The sequence below is a fragment of the Chiloscyllium punctatum genome, chromosome 4 (assembly GCF_047496795.1).
Source record: "Chiloscyllium punctatum isolate Juve2018m chromosome 4, sChiPun1.3, whole genome shotgun sequence".
NCBI lineage: Eukaryota > Metazoa > Chordata > Chondrichthyes > Orectolobiformes > Hemiscylliidae > Chiloscyllium > Chiloscyllium punctatum.
Window position 1 is genome coordinate 100,195,930 of NC_092742.1, and position 19,620 is coordinate 100,215,549.

Genomic DNA, 19,620 nt, shown 5'->3' on the forward strand with positions numbered 1-19,620 from the left:
CACTATAATCAGTAAGATATGGCATTTGAAAATGCATTCTTTGACCTGAACCACAGATCTGAGATCACAAAGCTTCTTCTGGCACTGCATCCGAAGCCTGGGAACATGTCCTCTACGATTATCCAAGTCCATGTACATCATGAGAATTGGACGCCACCCTGCAACTCACTTCCCCTGAGGTCAAAGTAATTTCTCTTTCATTCCACTTCCTCCGCTAAATCTCTGCATTTGAAAACCTGGGTGCACGCACACTCCCATGATCAACCATCCTTCACATATTCCCTAAATCAGCCAGCACCAGCATTAGCTGCAAGGTAACTCCTTTTTCACTAGTGCAGATCAGCTTTAAGCATTACCAGACACTTATTAATACTTATGACATACACAACAAGTGAACAATGATTGCATGCAATGATCAAGATGATGAACAGGCAACAAAGATGTGATCTGACACCTTCATTGAACACAACAGAGCCAGGTTAACCCCACACTAGGTTTCAGGGGCTAACCAATTTAAGCCCCTCGAGTTTTCATTTGGCTCCAGCCATCCCACAATCTTGTGCACTGAGTTTGGAGTTCACAAAGTAAAATGTAAAACTTAAAATTATTAGCAGTGACAAACAAATTATTTCAACAAAGCTTGAGAAATGATTTCTTCTTAAGGAACAAAAGGCTGGTAAATATCTTGAATATTTAATGTAATAATGAAAAACCTACATGTCTTCAGTTTTGTTTGCATCCCATGCTCTTTTCCATTCTCCTTTGGAGTTTTTGTGACGTGCTAGCCTCTCTTGATCTATCTGCTCCCGTTCCTTCTTCCAGCGGACATACTCTGCTCTCTCCCGGCCAGTCATCAATAAAGTCATGTCCACCGTGCCTTTCTGAACTGGCAGTCCACCTTCCTGAAGCAAATAACAAATATTACAATGTTAACATTTGAAATGCTAACATTTCAGAACCAAAGCAGAGCACAGTTCCCAGCATTTACACTATCAAGGGCGATCACAGACAAAAGCCTATTGTAGGCAAATGACACTAACCATTTAGCAGAACCATATGAGCCAATTATAAAGGTGATGCTTAAAAGAGGTACACTGAAAATTAATTCCGTGTCTGTTCAAAAAATAGGGAAATACTCTACAAGGTTTGTTCTAATTGGCAAGTTAAATAATAATCACTAAAATGGTATTTGAAACTAGTTGGTTGTTTATTTCTTTTCTGTTCCCATCTAATTCTTGCCATCACTAAAAGTCACTGGATTGGGGAATCAAACTTGAATCAAACTGCGATGAACCATGATTAAATCACAAAATCACAGCAGATGCCCCAGGATGTCAGGCATGAGTATTGAGGAGAATTCATAGATGGTAAGAATTTTTCTTGGTCACATAATGTCCTTGACTGATCCATTATGATTTTACCAGTAAAACTTATAGAAAACTTATCATATTAACATTAACATAGTCTATAAAGAGATACAAACTGTGTAGCCACAGAGCAAAATAAAGTCAAAATATTTTGGGATTCTGTGCATTCGCCAGCTCTCGTATGAAAGAAAAGAAATTAATGTTTCAAAACCTCTTTTTAAAACGTCTAGTCAAAGAATTACATACAGTCATGGTAACTCCTTTTTACTGGCTTAGATAACAAACCGGTAATGACAGTGTGGAAGACACAAAGATTTTGTTCAATCTCAGTTTGCACCAAGTTTTAACTAATCCTCATGACAGTAACACAGCACTGCATTTGGCCTATATAATTACAACAGCAACCACACTTCAAAAGTAATTAATTGATAAATAAGGTTTGCATTCAATCACCATTGACTTGCACATGTATGTACGGACAGGTATGTGTTTATGCAAATTTGAGAGGGTGCATGAGAAAGTGTCTGTTGGGAGATTCTGAATGAGAGGATATTGAGGATAGAGAAAATGTCAGCTTCAACTGTGAAATCCCTGTGCTCAAATTACTTACAGTCACCGGTCAGTTTTGACCAATTTGCCGAGACTGGATAAAGCTGTTCAGGATATAATTTATTCAAGCCTGAATATTTAAAGTTCAAATACATGATATTGCCTCAATTTTATAAAGAATAAAACAAAGGCTTTTAATGACATTTTAATTTTGTACCATTTTCTTATCCATAATTTAGCCAATTAATTAACATACAAGATGAAACGTGTGTTTTGACAAACTACATCACTTGAAGTCGGCAAAACCTTGAAATTCAGAAATTTTACCATATCAGATAGTTAACAGAAAATCAAAAATTCACTTAACATGCATGCATTTTATGGGTTACGTGTTCATACATATGGCCTTAAAGTCATCTGTCCAACAACTCACCTTATTGCTCAAATTAGGTTCTCTGTACAAAGAAAGAATACATCACCCAGAGAATAGCATGCAAGCAACAAATCATGCAATGCTAATATTTCAACCTTGTACTTACATTACACTTCAGGACAGCAGATAAAGTGGACTTTTTTCACCTTCTGAGGCAGAGTTTGAGCCAGTCATTACCATAAATCTGCAGTGCTCAGTTTTTCTATTCACATATTTACTGTTTAATAAATCTGTTTGGTAGTTACGAGCTGAGAGCAGGTTTAATTGTCTCCTTATAAAATCAAAGATGACAAATGGAGATGCATGTGGGCGGCACGGTGGCACAGTGGTTAGCACTGCTGCCTCACAGTGCCAGAGACCCGGGTTCAATTCCCGACTCAGGCGACTGACTGTGTGGAGTTTGCACATTCTCCCCATGTCTGCGTGGGTTTCCTCCCACAGTCCAAAGATGTGCAGGTCAGGTGAATTGGCCATGCTAAATTGCCCGTAATGTTAGGTAAAGAGGTAAACGTAGGGGAATGGGTGGGTTGCACTTCGGCGGGTCGGTGTGGATCTTGTTCGGCTGAAGGGCCTGTTTCCACACTGTAAGTAAACTAATCTAATCTAATAATGACAAATTCACTGAAAAGACAGCTTAGATTTTGGAGTATTTTGGATTGAGAATAATATAGCACTTAAAATCTACTTTTGAAATTCTTCAGCTCAAAGTACTCAGCAGCATGACTTTTCTGGAAACAGTTTACAAGCCTAATCATCATGAGAACATTAAAAGTCAATTATGGACTGGAGCTATATGTAAATTAGACTGGGTAATGATGTCAGGTTTCCTTCCACAACTTTCACTTATGAACCAGCTTGGTTTTGAAAACAATTTGGCCACTTTCAAACCCCACAAATACAACTTCCCAAACTGTTACAGAGGAATCTGATCTCTCAACCTTAGATTACTGATCTACTAGGACCATAACACTGCAACTATCGGATTAAATCATGGACTACACTAATTTGAAAAGTGGTGAATGGTAATGAATAGAAATCCACTAAGTGGGACAAGTTGACAAAGTTCTGTTAATTGGCTAACCCAAGGAAAGAGCTTTGTTCAAAGACAGTCAGATGGTTCACTGTTTTAGCAGCATAGACAGATAATAGGCAGTATCCAATTTTATTGCTATCAGGCACTAAACCCAACCAGACAATGGACAGAACTGTGCAATACTATTCACATCTTGTTTACCTCAATATTAGAAACTGTTAACATCTCAGTCATCTGTCATCAAAATAGTTTGATGTGTTAGAAGTTGTGGCAACAGAATTGAGGATTAATTCTGTGATTCCCAATTCCAGGATTTTCACTATCTCAACCAGGACTGTGCACAAGGTCATTCTGCAAAACAATATGCTTAGTCTGCACTGAAAATTATTGACTGCTTTTAATTTTGAGACAAAATTTCTGACTTGCTATTCTCTGAAATTTCTGCAGTTTTGTAATCATAAATCTTGAGAATGAATCTGACGTGTTAGACAAATATACAGATTAAGAGCAGAAAGAGGCCTTTCTGCCCCTTCAGCCTGCATCATTATGCAATATGATCATGGTTTATGTTTTGAATTTCACATTCCCATCTATCTACAAAATTCTTGCCTTATAATATTCTTGCTGAAAACCTTTGCCTAACAAGAACCTATGTTCCTCTGCCTTAAAAATATTCAACGGCCCACCTCCACAACATTTTGAGGCAGTGATGGTGCTTTTGCTTTCTGAAAAGACCAAAGAATGACATGGGAATCCCATGCAGTCGATGTTGCAATATGCAATGGGTAGGGGTTAGGGTGGCACTGTATTTCATTTACAGAGGAACCTCGATTATCCATAGGACACGGGTGAGCAGTATTGCGTTCGGTTGATTGAATTCTGGATAATCCAACGTCATATAACATTGTTTAGTTGCGCATCAGGACCTTGCCTTCTTGCCAGGTAATCCGATATTCAGATAATCGAATGCCAGATAATAGAGGTTCCTCTGTACTGCACTAACGGGCATTAGTTTTGATTTTCACAAGAAGATATTTATTATGTTATGAAGGTGAAGGCGTGCACTGTATCTTTAAGAGAGAGTAAATGCTGTTCTGTACTGAGAGCTTACAAGCACCTGTCATATAACTAGATAGCAGTCTCAGAGTTTACTGGAAAATTGAAATTATGTAATATTTGTCTGTGAAATAGATACTGAAAACGTGTTGCTGGAAAAGCGCAGCAGGTCAGGCAGCATCCAAGGAGCAGGAGAATTGACTATTCGGGCATGAGCCCTTCTTCAGGAATGAGTCATTCCTGAAGAAGGGCTTATGCCTGAAACGTCGATTCTCCTGCTCCTTGGATGCTGCCTGACCTGCTGCGCTTTTCCAGCAACACATTTTCAACTCTGATCTCCAGCATCTGCAGTCCTCACTTTCCCCTGTGAAATAGATACCTGAGTTGCTGTTTTGACAACAATTGAAATTTAACCAATCAATTTAAATTATGCCCAGGATACTAAAACCCAGTCGAGTTTGAATTTATAGTTTTACAACATTGAAGCAATGAGATGATCTGATGTTTTGGATATTAAAAAAAGGCAGGAATTTTGAAAATCAGTCAGAACATCTACCATCGAGAGAGAGAGAGATACCTAAGACATTGAAACAGTCTCTCTCAAAGGTACCTTTTTGTATGGAACATCTTCACAGTAAAAAGAAAGATGATGACCCAGGGAGATCTTCAGCTGGAAGACAGACACCGAAGATGACAGCCACTGCATGGCTTTGAAATTAAGTTGATGTAATTTTAATAAATGTTTTATTGGAACAATACATTGTTATAGAGTTGGAGGCAGGTAATAAGCAGTTAAGAGAACGGGAGGCTTAGAGTTGTGAATAGTTGTTGTTTAATGTTCACTCTTCAAGAATAAATTGATAATTTCTTTAAATAGTGGAATTTGGGAATTCTCTGTCACTCATATTTTAACAGATTGCAAGGCGAGGTGAGCTTTTCTGGGTGTTTAGTTTAATTAACAGAGGGGTTCATCGCTGTGTCGTAACAATTAGCATGTGAAATCAAAAAAATTACATAACTGAAACAGTTAATTTGATTTGGACCTACTCTCTGATCTATTCCCACTTTCCATTCTGCCTCTTTGAATAACTCAAAGTTAAAAATCTTGTTCTAACAAACCTGAAGTTTCAATTCTCTATCGCCAAGTTCCTTGCTAATATCTTCTTCTTACTTCTCTATTACACACTTCATATATTTTAGACACTTTTGTAACCATCCTTGTGAAACTGCTTGCCAGGTCCCATTATATTTTTTCACCCATTTAGGCAGCTATACTCAGAATAACAAATGAGATATTTACAATTACCAACAGCTCTGGACCTTAAATACAACTCACAGTATAATGCAAATAATACACTAAATTCATGTTACTTATTATTAGAGCTGCTGCATGGAGCCAGCGTTCCCCATATCTACTGACAACATCAGCAGAAGGTCCAATATTATTAATCTGTACTACTGCCACACCGCAGGAATAGGGTTTCAGAGTTATTCTGAAACTGAATTTCACCTGGAAAAGAGTAAAGGATGGTTGACCTTTGGAGGTAGAGATCATATGCTTTCCAAACTGGAGAGCACAGTCACAATGAATGAAGGGATGATGCCTTGTAATGCTGAGCAGCATGGGAGGACCACCAGGTTCTTGCTCAGTAGGCATTGACAAAGAAAGAGCTGTCCAGTTTATTGTCAAAAGTATAAATGACAACAACACAGATGCGGTAAAGGAGAAGTTTAATCTCACTAGTGATCAAAGTCAGTGAACTTCAAATGTCATATCCTACTAAATGCACCAGTAGCCTCATTACTAAATCCACACACCACAAACACTCACCTACCAATAACTTCTATCAATCAAGCCTCTTATACAACATACCTAGGCTTCTCCTTACTGTTGCATACTTCACAAGTCACAAATCTACATTCCATAGCTTGCACCCTGCCATCTATTTAACATTGCAGATATTTCTCAAAGTGCATGACAGTCACTGCCCACAATCTCCTGCTCTCTTGGAAACAGAGGTCGCAAAAACTAATCGGAAGGGGAAACGCACATTTACCTGTTCTAACCTTCATGGAGGAGATGATACTGACTGGCAGCTTCAAATTGTGCAAGTGCAGACTTATTTTCTCTGTTTCCTCAATCCTTGTCCCAATTCCTTTCAGATAGCCAGGAAATACAATCTATCCCAATGGAAAAGCAAGAAGACAAGCTCACCAGCTCAAATGCCAACACTCTGCATAACTTAGAGGGACAGGACGGAGGCAGGACCTGAACAAGATGAGAAGAGCACAGGAAACAAATACAGGTTCCAGATAGCTAGAGAATTTGGGCTAGAGTTGTCATTCTTAGCACATTTCTAACAGAAGGCTACAAATGAGGATGTTCATTGATCACTGCCTATAGTTCAGCTCATTGCATTAGCATTACTAAACACATCATCATCATTCTGCAGACATCATTGAACAGAAACGTAACTGGAACAACTACATTAATGAAGTTGACATAACAGCTCAGAAAATGGGAAAGATGTAGGGAATATGTTGCTTTTTGACTCTCTAAAGCATGTTCGTTTACTACATGACACAAGTCACGAGTGTTGATGGAATACATTTTCCTGGAGGATTGCATCTTCAACAATGCCCAAGAGAATCAATGTCATTCAGGATAGGGTAGGACTTGATCAAGAAAAATGCCACCACCTTTGTCATCCAACAGTGCACAGTAACAGCAATGCATTGCTGCAACCTTGCCAAGTTTCCTTTGACAACACCTTCAAAATTCACCACCCAAAGGAACAAGTGAAACTGATACAATGGAACACTAATGTCTGCAAGTTTACCTCTAAGGAACACTGCTTTCAATTCTGGTCACCCTTCTATAGGAAGGATGTGAAGAGAAAGATTTACAAGGATGTTGCTTGGACTGGAGGGTTTGAGCTAAAGGGAGAAGCCAAATAGGCTGGAGCATTTTTCTCCTAAAGTGTTGAAGGCTGAGGAGTGACCTCACGGAGGTTTATAAAATCATGAGGGGCATGTATAGGGTGAATAGGCAAGGTCTTTTTCTTAGGGTGGTGGAGTCCAAACCTAGAAGACAAGCGGTTTAAGGTGAGAGGGGAAAGATTTAAAAGGGATCTGAAGGATAATGCTTTCATGCAGACAGTGGTGCAGGTATAGAATGAGCTACCAGAGAAAGTGGTGGAGGCTGGTACAATTACAACATTTAGAAGGCATCTAGATTGATATATGAATAGAAAGGGTTTAGAACAATTTGAGCCAAATGCTGGCAAATGGGTCTGGATCAGATTGTGATGTCTGGTCGGCATGGATGAGTTGAACTGAAGGTTCTGTTTCCATGCTGTATGACTCTACGACTCAAAGTCGCATTATACTTTTACATTGAAAATATACCACTCTTTTATACTCCTGCAATTATACAGTGTTTCTGAGCAGAATTGGTAAAAATGCATGACAATTGAGAATCAGTAGGAGACCTTGTATAACACTGAGCAAACATACCTGTCATTCAGGAAGAAATACTCTACCAGAAGGATACACTATCTCGGCTAACTAAAGATGGTAAGGTTAGTATTATGCTGAAAGAGAAGATGTACAATGCAAGATGTAGGCTAGAAGAATGGGAAAGTTTAAGAACCTAGCAAAAACTAATTAAGAAGAAGGAAGTATAAAATGAGCAAGAGAAAGAAAAACAGGCATTAAAATCAAGGAGGATGGAAGATAGAAGCAGGGAAGTCTTGCAACAACTGTATTGGGCATTGTGAGACTATAAAAGACTACTACAGACTACTCTGGACTTCTTATTCATGGTTAGATATGCTTGCATTGGAAGCTCTTCACTGAAGGTTCATCAGACTGATTCCTGCGATGAAATGGTTATCTTATAAGGAATATTTGAGCAGGTTCAGCCCACACTTACTGGAGTTTAAAAGAATGAGAGGTAATCTTACTGAAACAAGATCCTGAGGTGACTTGACAGAGAAGACGCTGAGAGGACAGTACTTCACATGAGGAAATCTCAAACCAGGCACACTGTGTTAAAATAAGGAGCGTCCCTTTTAAGGTGGAGGCAAGTAAGAATTTATCCTCTTAGAGCTTGAAATTTTCTTTCCTGGTAGTTGCTGCTTCATTGAATATATTCAAAACTGATTCAGACAGATTTTTGATTAACAAAGGGGTCAAGGGTTAAGGGGAAAGGAGGAAGAGTAAGTAGAAAAGTGAAGTTATGACCACAAAAAGATCAGCCATGACCTTATCAAATATCAGGGCAGGAACAAGGTCCTGAATACCATAAAAAGAACAGGACCAGTCTTGTGTGGAACTTGCCAGAAATAAAGTAGTAGCATTGGAAACATGGTATAGAGCAATGAAGGTTGTACGAGACCTTTGAGACCTTTGGGAAAGTGTTCTGAGAGAACAATTCAAAAATAGCACCTTGGAGGAATTAACAAGTCCCACCTGGATGAACATGAACTTATAAAATAAAGAAGTAACAGATGCTTATGAATTGGACTCATAAACATATTAATGATAGGCCCTAATTTGGAAGGTTCCAGAGAAAATTGACATATAAGTAGTTTGATGATAAAGAGCAATTGAGAAAGATGGCAAGGATTTACATACAGACATTCCTCAGCTGAGTAAAAAAAAGAAAGGATAAGTTTGGTTCAAGAGAACAAACATGCTATTTTTGTCATAATAAAGGACTGAGAAGGTTGAGTGTTGTAAGTGGAAAAACAAGTCTGTTGCATTAGTAAAATCCAATAGTGTTTCCATATGAAATGCTCAAATAGCTAAAATCCACAACAAGCATTAATTGGCTGAAGTTACATAAAGGTGTGATTGACTTTTGTAAGGCATATCATAAATCAAAGGGTTGGGAAGCCACAGCCTTTGTGGTCCAGCCCCAATAGCTGCATTTGATTAACCATTTAGCAGGTATTCGTGATGATTGGGTTGGATTCTTGCCTCAGCCTAAGTCAGGTCCAAAGATATCTCCTGGCCATTTTGAATTTATTATATATATCCAATTAATTTGTAGAAGCTGTGTTACTGAAATAAATTGCAGTAAAAGGTGCCATTGCAGTCTAATTTTTCATTAGCTGAGGGCTGCCAAAAGACTTGGTGTTTCATGTCAGACGGTCATGTGTAATGCAGGGGTGAATCAGCCCAAGTCATTTGCTTATCAGCCACAGTCCCCAAGTGATTTGGAGAGATACCATCAGACCCTAAAGACCATGACTTAGACCAATTTTCTTCAGTATTGCCAGGATTCGGATGGGGGAGGGAGTCGGCAACCTTTTGTCCTTCAAACCTGTTCCAATTCAACAAGATACACTCATTCTGACTGTGGCCTCAACTCATAACCTTGCACTCCCTTGTTGGCCAAGAATCTAAGCTCAGCTCTAAAGACAGTTGTGATGAGTCTATTTCATTCAGTCCCTTCAAAGTAGGATATAAAGAATTATATTAAGGGCTTCCTTAAGCTAATTTTGGTACAGGTTGGAATTCCCCTCCTTAGGTTATGTGTCAACATTCTAAGAAATGTCCCAAAAGCGTGTGCAATTGCTAAAGAACATCTCAACATTTTCCAGCAGATGATGAAAGTCGACAGAACAGCCTCCACACTGTGTTTTGAACCAGACAATGGTCGTGGGTAAAATCTTGGAATCCATTGTGAAGGATGAGATTTCTGAATACTTGGAAGTATATGGTAAAATAGGGCGAAGTTAGCATGGTTTCATCAAGGGGAAGTCATGTCTGACAAATCTGCTAGAATTCTTTGAGGAAGTAATGAGCAGGTTAGACCAATCTGGCATAAAGAGAGAGTGGAGATAAAAGGGTCCTTCTCAGAATGGCAGCCAGTGGCAAGTGGTGTTCCACAAGGGTCAGTGTTGGGAACACAACTTTTCACTTGATACATTAACGAGCTTGAATAAAGGAACTGAGAGTATTCTGGTTAAGCTTGCAGATGATAGGTAGAGGGACAAGTAGCATTGAGGAAGCAGGAAAGCTGTAGAATGATTTGGACAGGTTAGGAGTGTGGGCAAAGAAGCGGTAGATGGAGTACAACAAGGCAAAGTGTGGAGTCATGCACTTTAATGGGAAGAACAGAGGCATGGACTATTTTCTGAACGGGGAGAAAATTCAGAAGTCTGAAGTGCAAAGCTACTTGGGAGTTCTAGTCCAGGATTCTTTCGTTAAACTTACAGATTGAGCCAGTAGTTAGGAAGGCAAATGCAATTATGGCATTTATTTTGAGAGGACTTGAATATAAAAGCAGGGGTGTACTTCTGAGGCTCTAAATGCCTCTGGTCTGACCACATTTGAAGTCTTGTGTGCAGTTTTGGGACCCTTATTTCAGGAAGGAAATACTGGTCCTGGAGCGTGTTCAGAGGAGGTTCACAAAAATGGTCCCAGGAATGAAAAGCTTAACATATGAGGAACGTTTGAGGACTCTGGGTCTGGAGTTTAGAAGGATGAGGGGAGGAATCTAATTGAACCATACAGAACACTGAATGGACTGTACAGAGTAGATGTTGGGAAGATGTTTCCATTGGTAGGAGAGACGAGGACTCTTAAGAGTAAAGGGAAGACCTTTTGGAATGATTTTTGAGAAGATTTTATAGCTCAGGTTGAGGTTCATTCACTGAGCTGGAAGATTAATTTTCAGATGTTTCTTCATCATGCTAGGTAACATCATCAGTGAGCCTACGAATGAAGCTCTGGTGTTATGTCCTGCTTTCTATTTATGTGACTTCGTCTCTTAAGGTGGGTGATGTCATTTCAGGTTCTTTTTCTCAGAAGTTGGTAAATGGGGCCCAAATTGATGTGTTTATTGATGGTATTCCGGTTTGAATAGAGTCATAGAGACGTACAGCATGGAAACAGACCCTGCGGTCCAACCTGTCCATGCCGACCAAATATCCCAATCCAATCTAGTCCCACCTGCCAGCAACCGTTCCATATCCCTCCAAACCCAAAATATTCATATACCCATCCAAATGCCTCTTAAATGTTGCAATTGTACCAGCCTCCACCACTTCCTCTGGCAGCTCATTCCATACTGGTACCACCCTCTACGTGAAAAAGTTGCCCCTTAGGTCTCTTTTATATCTTTCCCCTCTCACCCTAAACCTATGACTTCTAGTTTTGGACTCCCCGACCCCAGGGAAAAGACTTTGCCTATTTACCCTATCCATGCCCCTCCTAATTTTGTGAACCTCGATAAGGTCACCCCTCAGCCTCCGACGCTCCAGGGAAAACAGCCCCAGCCTGTTCAGCCTCTCCCTATAGCTCAAATCCTCCAATCTTAGCAACATCCTTGCAAATCTTTTCTGAACCCTTTCAAGTTTCACAACATCTTTCTGATAGGAAGGAGACCATAACTGTACACAATATTCCAACAGTGGCCTAACCAATGTCCTGTACAGCAGCAACATGACCTCCTAACTCCTATACTCAATACTCTGATTAATAAAGGAAAACATACCAAACGCCTTCTTCACTATCCTATCTACCTGCGACTCCACTTTCAAGGAGCTATGAACCTGCACTCCCTAGGACCTTAGCACTAAGTGTATAAGTCCTGCTAAGATTTGCTTTCCCAAAATGCAGCACATCGCATTTGTCTGAATTAAACTGCATCTGCCACTTCTCAGCCCATTGGCCCATCTGGCCCAGATCCTGTTGTAATCTGAGGTAACCCTCTTCGCTGTTCACTACACCTCCAATTTTGGTGCCATCTGCAAACTTACTAACTGTACCTCTTATGCTCGCATCCAACTCATTTACGTAAATGACAAAAAGTAGAGGACCCAGTACCGATCCTTGTGGCACTCCACAGGTCACAGGCCTCCAGTCTAAAAAACAACCCTCCCCCACTACCCTCTGCCTTCTACCATTGGGCCAGTTCTGTATCCAAATGGCTAGTTCCCCCTGTAATCCATGAGATCTAACCTTGCTAATCAGTCTCCCATGGGGAATCTTGTCGAACACCTTACTGAAGTCCATATAGATCACATTTACTGCTCTGCCCTCATCAATCTTCTTTGTTACTTCTTCAAAAAACTCAATCAAGTTTGTGAGCCATGATTTCTCACACACACACAGCCATGTTGACTATCCCTAATCAGCCTGGAGCCCAGTTACAAGTGGAGTTCCGCAGGGATCAGTTCTGGGTCCTCTGCTGTTTGTAATTTTTATTAATGACTTGGATGAGGGAGTCGAAGGGTGGGTCAGTAAATTCGCAGATGATATGAAGATAGGTGGAGTTGTGGACAGTGAGGAGGGCTGTTGTCGGCTGCAAAGGGACTTAGATATGATGCAGAGCTGGGCTGAGGAGTGGCAGATGGAGTTCAACCCTGCCAAGTGTGAGGTTGTCCATTTTGGAAGAGCAAATAAGAATGCAGAATACAGGGTTAATGGTAGGGTTCTTAGTCAGGTGGAGGAACAGAGGGATCTTGGGGTCTATGTACATAGATCTTTGAAAGTTGCCACTCAGGTGGATAGAGTTTGTAAGAATGGTGTATTATCGTTCATTAGCAGAGGGATTGAATTCAAGAGTCGTGAAGTGATGTTGCAGCTGTACAGGACTTTGGTTAGGCCACAGTTGGAGTACTGTGTGCAGTTCTGGTCGCCTCACTTTAGGAAAGATGTGGAAGCTTTGGAGAGGGTGCAGAGAAGATTTACCAGGATGTTGCCTGGAATGGAGAATAGGTCGTACAAGGATAGGTTGAGAGTTCTCGGCCTTTTCTCTTTGGAACGGCGAAGGATGAGGGGTGACTTGATAGAGGTTTATAAGATGATCAGAGGAATAGATAGAGTAGACAGTCAGAAACTTTTCCCCCGGGTACAACAGAGTGCTACAAGGGGACATAAATTTAAGGTGAAGGGTGGAAGGTATAGGGGAGATGTCAGGGGTGGGTTCTTTACCCAGAGAGTGGTGGGGGCATGGAATGCGCTGCCCGTGGGAGTGGTAGAGTCAGAATCATTGGCGACCTTTAAGCGGCATTTGGATAGGTACATGGATGGGTGCTTAATCTAGGATAGAAGTTCAGCACAACATCGTGGGCCGAAGGGCCTGTTCTGTGCTGTATTGTTCTATGTTCTATGTTCTATGTCTTTCCAAATTTTTGTACATTCTGTCCCTCAGGATTCCCTCCAACAACTTGCCCACCACCGACGTCAGGCTCACCGGTCTATAGTTCCCTGGCTGCCCACATTTGCCAACCTCCAGTCTTCTAGCACCTCACCTGTGGCTATTGATGATACAAATACGTCAGCAAGAGGCCCAGCAATCACTTTTCTAGCTTCCACAGAGTTCTCGGGTACACCTGATCAGGTCCTGGGGATTTATCCACCTTTACCCATTTCAAGATATCCAGCACTTCCTCTTCTGTAATCTGGACATTTTGCAAGATGGCACCATCTATTTCCCTACAGTCTATATCTTCCATATCCTTTTCCACAGTAAATACTGATGCAAAATATTCATTTAGTATCTCCCCCATTTTCTGTGGCTCCACACAAAGGCTGCCTTGCTGATCTTTGAGGGGCCCTATTATCTGCCTAGTTACCCTTTTGTCCTTAATATATTTGTAAAAACCCTTTGGATTCTCCTTAATTCTATTTGCCAAAGCTATCTCATACCCCCTTTTTGCCCTCCTGATTTCCCTCTTAAGTATACTCCTACTTCCTTTATACTCTTCTAAGGATTCATTCGATCTATCCTGTCTATACCTGACATATGCTTCCTTCTTTTTCTTAACTAAACCCTCAATTTCTTTAGTCATCCAGCATTCCCTATACCTATCAGCCTTTCCTTGCCAAGCCTCTAGGAATTCCTGTGCGTGTCTCTGTTTAGCCTGTCCTAGGATGGATGTGTTGTCCCAGTCGAAGTGGTGTCCTTCTATACCAACAACCAGCAAAACGAATGTCCTATACAAAATACCCTCCAAGAACTGTAACAAAGACTACATCGGACAGGCAAGCAGAAATCTAGCCACCAGGATACATGAACACCAACTAACCACCAAAAGACATGACCCACAATCACTAGTGTCCTTACAAACAAGGATGCCACTTCGACTGGGACAACACATCTGTCCTAGGACACGCACGGGAATTCCTCAGGGCCTGGCATTCAAACCAGAACTCCATCAACAAACACATCAATTTGGACCCCATTTACCAACCTCTGAGACAAAGAACCGGAAATGAGATCACCCACCTTAAGAGACCAAGGCACATACATATGAAGCGGGACATAATATTACCTCGCATGGTGATGAAATGTCTGTAAACAAACGTTCCAGCGCAGTGAGTAAACTTACAATCTGAACTACAAACCTTCTCAAAAATCGCAAACATCCAAGGGCGCAATGTGCTAAATATTAGTCCAAAGATGGGAAACCAACACCATTCGACTGACCACCACCCGCGAATAACTGTACTTTCTACATGAATGCCTCAAGAAACAGGTACTATGAAAATGTCTCAAATACAAACCATCGCTTAACACCCCACAGCCAAAAAACAGTGGAACAGAACGGCCTCAGAATATTGCGAGAAATTATTAACGATGCCCACAAACGACTCCACAAATACAGTCCAGATAGTTTGCATCAAACAACTTTATACACCAACATGATAGGTCATGAATAGACAGACACACTTGAATGAGCCAACGGCATCAAACAACTGCAAAGAAAATGAAAATAATACCCCCACAGGAAAATCTAGACAAGCTTACACAAAAGAACAAAACATACAACTCAGAGGTTTGGATTAAACACTTATCAAACTGACTACTAACAGACATGGAAAAGCCGTCCTAGTAAGAGGGATGAAGTACAACTACAGACACGCGAACAAAAAGGACTTCTTAGAATCAATCCTGAAAGACAACAGATTCACAAACAAAACCTAGTAGACCGTCAGACAGATGGCTGCACCAACACTAAGCAGGAAGGAGGAAGGGAACACCCCCAAAACATAGGAAAGGAAAGCCCTGGAAGGACTCAGAAAAGACAGAAACATTGTAATCCTACAGACAAAGGTCATGCGCATGACCATCAGCCTAAACAGAACACAGTACATTGAAAAGGCAAATTCACTGCCCACAGATACTGACACTTACCAATAGACCTGACTCCACAGCTATATTGAAGATACTTCATAATTTAGGACAAATGAACAAGACAGATCTCCCAAAATTGAAACTAAATGGAATCAACACACCCAGCTTCTACGGGCTACCTAAAGTTGACAAACCAGGGGCCCCTCCTCAGACCCACAGTCTCAGTACCTGGAACATTGACATACAGACTAGCTAAGGAATTCAGTGAAAACTAAAATACCTAGAAGAAGACTCCATTCACTCCACCCACGAATTCCTGAATATCAAAGATACCAAGATAGAAGAGGATGAAATAATGGTCTCCTTTGACGTAACAGCCCTATTCACATAAATTAAGATCAGCCTGGCCAAAGAAATGCTGACTGCATGACAAGAGGAACCAAGGACACAAACACCAGACAGCACCAACTTCATCCGCAAGGACAACATCCTCAAGCTGGTAGACCTCTGCCTCACTACCCACTTCACCTTCAATGACAAAACCTACAAACAAATCCATGGAATACCCATGGGATCACCAATATCAGACTTCTTAACAGAAGCAGTAATGCAGAGACTCAAACGAACAGCCCTCACCACTATCCAACCCAAACTTTGGGTCTGCTACGTGGATGACATCTTTGTCATTACAAAACGGAACAAATTAAAGGTAATCTACAAAATCATCAACAACATCCTTACTGGCATAAATTTCTCAAAAGAGGAGGACGACAACAACAACAACAGACTCCCCTTCCGAGATGTCACAGTGGAATAAACAGTTAAAGGAGAACTTCAGACCAGGAATTAACACACACAGACCAGATACTCAAGTATAGAAGCAATCATCCCAACACCCACAAATGGAGCTGCATGAGAACATTATTTAAATAGGCCACAACACGCTGCAGAACCCAAGAACTACAAGCGGCAGAAAAAAAGCCTATACAACAGCACATTCAAGAAGAACGAGTGCCAAATAAACACTGTCTGCTGATTCCCAAACAACAAACCCAAACAAGCAGACACAACAAGCCTAGAAACTCTAGCCACACTACCATACATCAAAGACATCCCTGAGATGACTACCAGAATACTCTGACCCCTTGGCATCATGGTAGCCCACAAACCTACCGACACAATTAAACAGGCTGATGAACCGAAAGGGCCCTATACTAACAACCAGCAAAATGAATTTTATTTTAAAAAAAACCATGCAATGACTGTAATAAACACTACATCGGACAGACAGGTAAAAAACTAGCTACCAGGATACACGAACAGCAACTAGCCACCAAAAGACATGACCCACCATCACGAGTATCCTTACATGCAGATGAAGAAGGACACCACTTCAACTGGGACAACACATCCATCCTAAGCAGGTGGAAGAGACTAACATGGGATTTCCTAGAGGCCTGGCATTCAAACCAGAACTACATCAATAAACACATCGACTTGGTCCATATTTACCAATCTCTGGGAACAAGAACCAAAAATGATGTCACCCACCTTAAGAAACTAAGACACATAAATAGAAAGAGGGACATAACACCAATGCTTCACCAGAGCTCATTGATGACATTATCTAGCATGGCGACCAAATGTCTGAAAACAAACCTTCCAGCTCAGTGAGTAAACTTACAACCTGAACCTTTTAGAATGGAGACAAGGAAAAACTTCTTCAGCCAGACAGTGGTGAATCTATGGAATTGCCACAGAAGGCTGTGGAAGTCAGGTCATTGAGCATATTTCAGACAGAGATAGAAAGCTTCTTGAGTATCAAAGGGTTCAAGGGTTATGCAAAGAAAGCAGGAGCATGGGGTTGAGAAACTTATTAGCCTTGACTGAATGGTAGACCATACTTAATGGGGTTAATGGCCTAATTTCTGCTATTATGTCTTATGGTGTTACAGTCTTATAGTCTTAGATATGAAAAGTACGTGAACATTTCAAGATCTGCTAATCAGTTGACCGCAAGCTTGCAAAAACATGTTGTGTACATCAGTGACCTTTTGGTGTACACTCATATTAGTCATTCCAATCATCTGATAGACCCATTTAACCAGTTAGCCAAAGCAATTATGGTCATCCGAGTGGCAAAATCAATTTGCGGGGCCAATGCGAGCTACTGTCTGAACAGATGACTTACTATATGTTCTGATGGTATAATGCCTTGCATTTCAAAGCATATTTTTTAACCAGACCCTAACTGAAAGAAAAACCGTGAAACTGATTATAAGCTGATGCAAGCCATTCACACTCATGTTATTACCCAGCAGTGCAATGGAGGCAGGCTGATGAAAACAAAGGCTGGATTCAGGAGTTGGTAATTGGCAAATTAAAAGGTGTCTGTAGCTGTCTCCATTACAAGTTGAAGTAACGCCCTCTCTGGAAATGTGTAATAACATCTCTGAACAGGTTGTTTATCACATATCTGATTGTTCAGACTTGACCACACAAAACATGGAAGCACACAGAGATAAAGAATGGAAAGATATTGGAGATGTATAGAGAAATTGAGGGAACAAATATATGTAAAAAAGGAGAGGATATTGTCGTTCCAAAATGCTACGTAAGGGAGCTTCCAGCATATGTTTACATCTACAGGTTCCTCTTTGAGAGGGTCCTGACATTTTCCATGAGGAGAAAGTGTTTATACTCGGCTGCTACCTATACAAGAAATGAGGGCCAAAAAAAATCAATCAATGCCCAAATTCAGTGGGTGGAATGCTCTTTATTAAAAGAAGATTTGCTACTCATCGCTTCTAGTATATTCTTTTTGAGATTTCTGCATAATGTCAATTTCTCCAACTGAATAGTTGTTCCTCTCATTAAAAGTTGCAATGTATCTTTTCAATCGTCCCTCCATGACAATCATCAGATGACTTTTAAGATAATTTCAAGAAAAGTTTACACATTATGTAGATATGCAGCCACAAAAATCACATCATGCATCGTTACATGCATCAGCTATAACTTACCGGACACCCTTTTTCCCAACGTTTCTTTTCTATACCAGACTTTACCATCTCAAAGTCCGGGCCACCCCAGTTGCGAACATTACGCCGACTGCCCACTCGTTTATCCCCCTCTGGTAAGGGACCTGAACGCCGACGGTCATCCAAGAAATTTCTAACTGGGTTCTTGTCAACTTTTCCTTCCTATAAAAAAGGCAGGTTACTCACCAGAGCTAAAGTGATTCCCATTATTCCCTAACAAGTTCTCCTCTGCAATGCTCTTAAAGCAGCAACCTTTACAGGAGCCTGGGGAACAGAAATTTTATGATTTTTTTTGCCCCTTTAATAGCACATCAAATAACAAATGCAATCGCATGCAAATCATCAGATCAAAAATAGCACCAATATTCTTATTTTTTATGGCAGAAGCCCTGAGAGAGAAGAGAGGAAATGCAGGTAAATGGAAAATTTCAAGAATAAGAATGACAACACTAGCTTCTTAGATCATACACCATTTATTTTGGAAAAATGTTACAATTGAGAATTTTTAGATTAGATTAGATTCCCTACAGTATGGAAACAGGCCGTTCAGCCCAACAAGACCACACCAACTCTCCGAAGAGTAACCCACCCAGACCCAGAGAATGATGGTAAAGTCAGAATATCTGGATGTTCATTAACTGAACAGTACTTAGTAAATATCAGAATGCACAATTTTGGGCACTTGTTTTGATAATTTATTCTGAATGGAATGCTCTACCCAGCATTAAATTCATTTCCTCGTCAGCATGCAGCTGACTCAATTTTCTCATACTGTACTCCTAACAACAATAATATAGGAACAAAGTTTTATTGAGGTGGCTTTCAACATCAGAAAAGACAGGATTATAAACTCAAAAATACAATGGTCAGGATTGTCCTTATGTACACAAAAGGAAATCAGTCATCAAAATGTGTAACTTGCTGATATCTGACAAAATTCCTAGTTATGGAAAGTTCCTGGCCAGTTGCATCAAAGATAGGAAAATACAGATTTTAAAAAGAAGCTTCTGAATATTTGGTTCAGCTATCAAGCATTAAAAATATCA

At 40.5% G+C, this 19,620-nt stretch overlaps 1 protein-coding gene across 7 annotated transcripts in view; it reads right to left on the reverse strand.

Annotated features, from left to right (window-relative positions):
- The window catches only part of LOC140476586 (uncharacterized), a 280,335-nt gene that overhangs the window by 102,313 nt on the left and 158,402 nt on the right, over positions 1–19,620 (reverse strand). For all 7 annotated transcript variants that reach the window (XR_011960519.1, XR_011960521.1, XR_011960520.1 and 4 more), the window contains 2 exons: positions 18,557–18,736; positions 718–902 (listed from right to left, as the gene is read on the reverse strand). Coding sequence is in view for 2 of the 7 variants with exons in the window: in XM_072569405.1 (XP_072425506.1) it covers positions 718–902; positions 18,557–18,736 (365 nt within the window). In the remaining 5 variants the exon portion in view is untranslated. The remainder of the gene's footprint in view (positions 1–717; positions 903–18,556; positions 18,737–19,620) is intronic.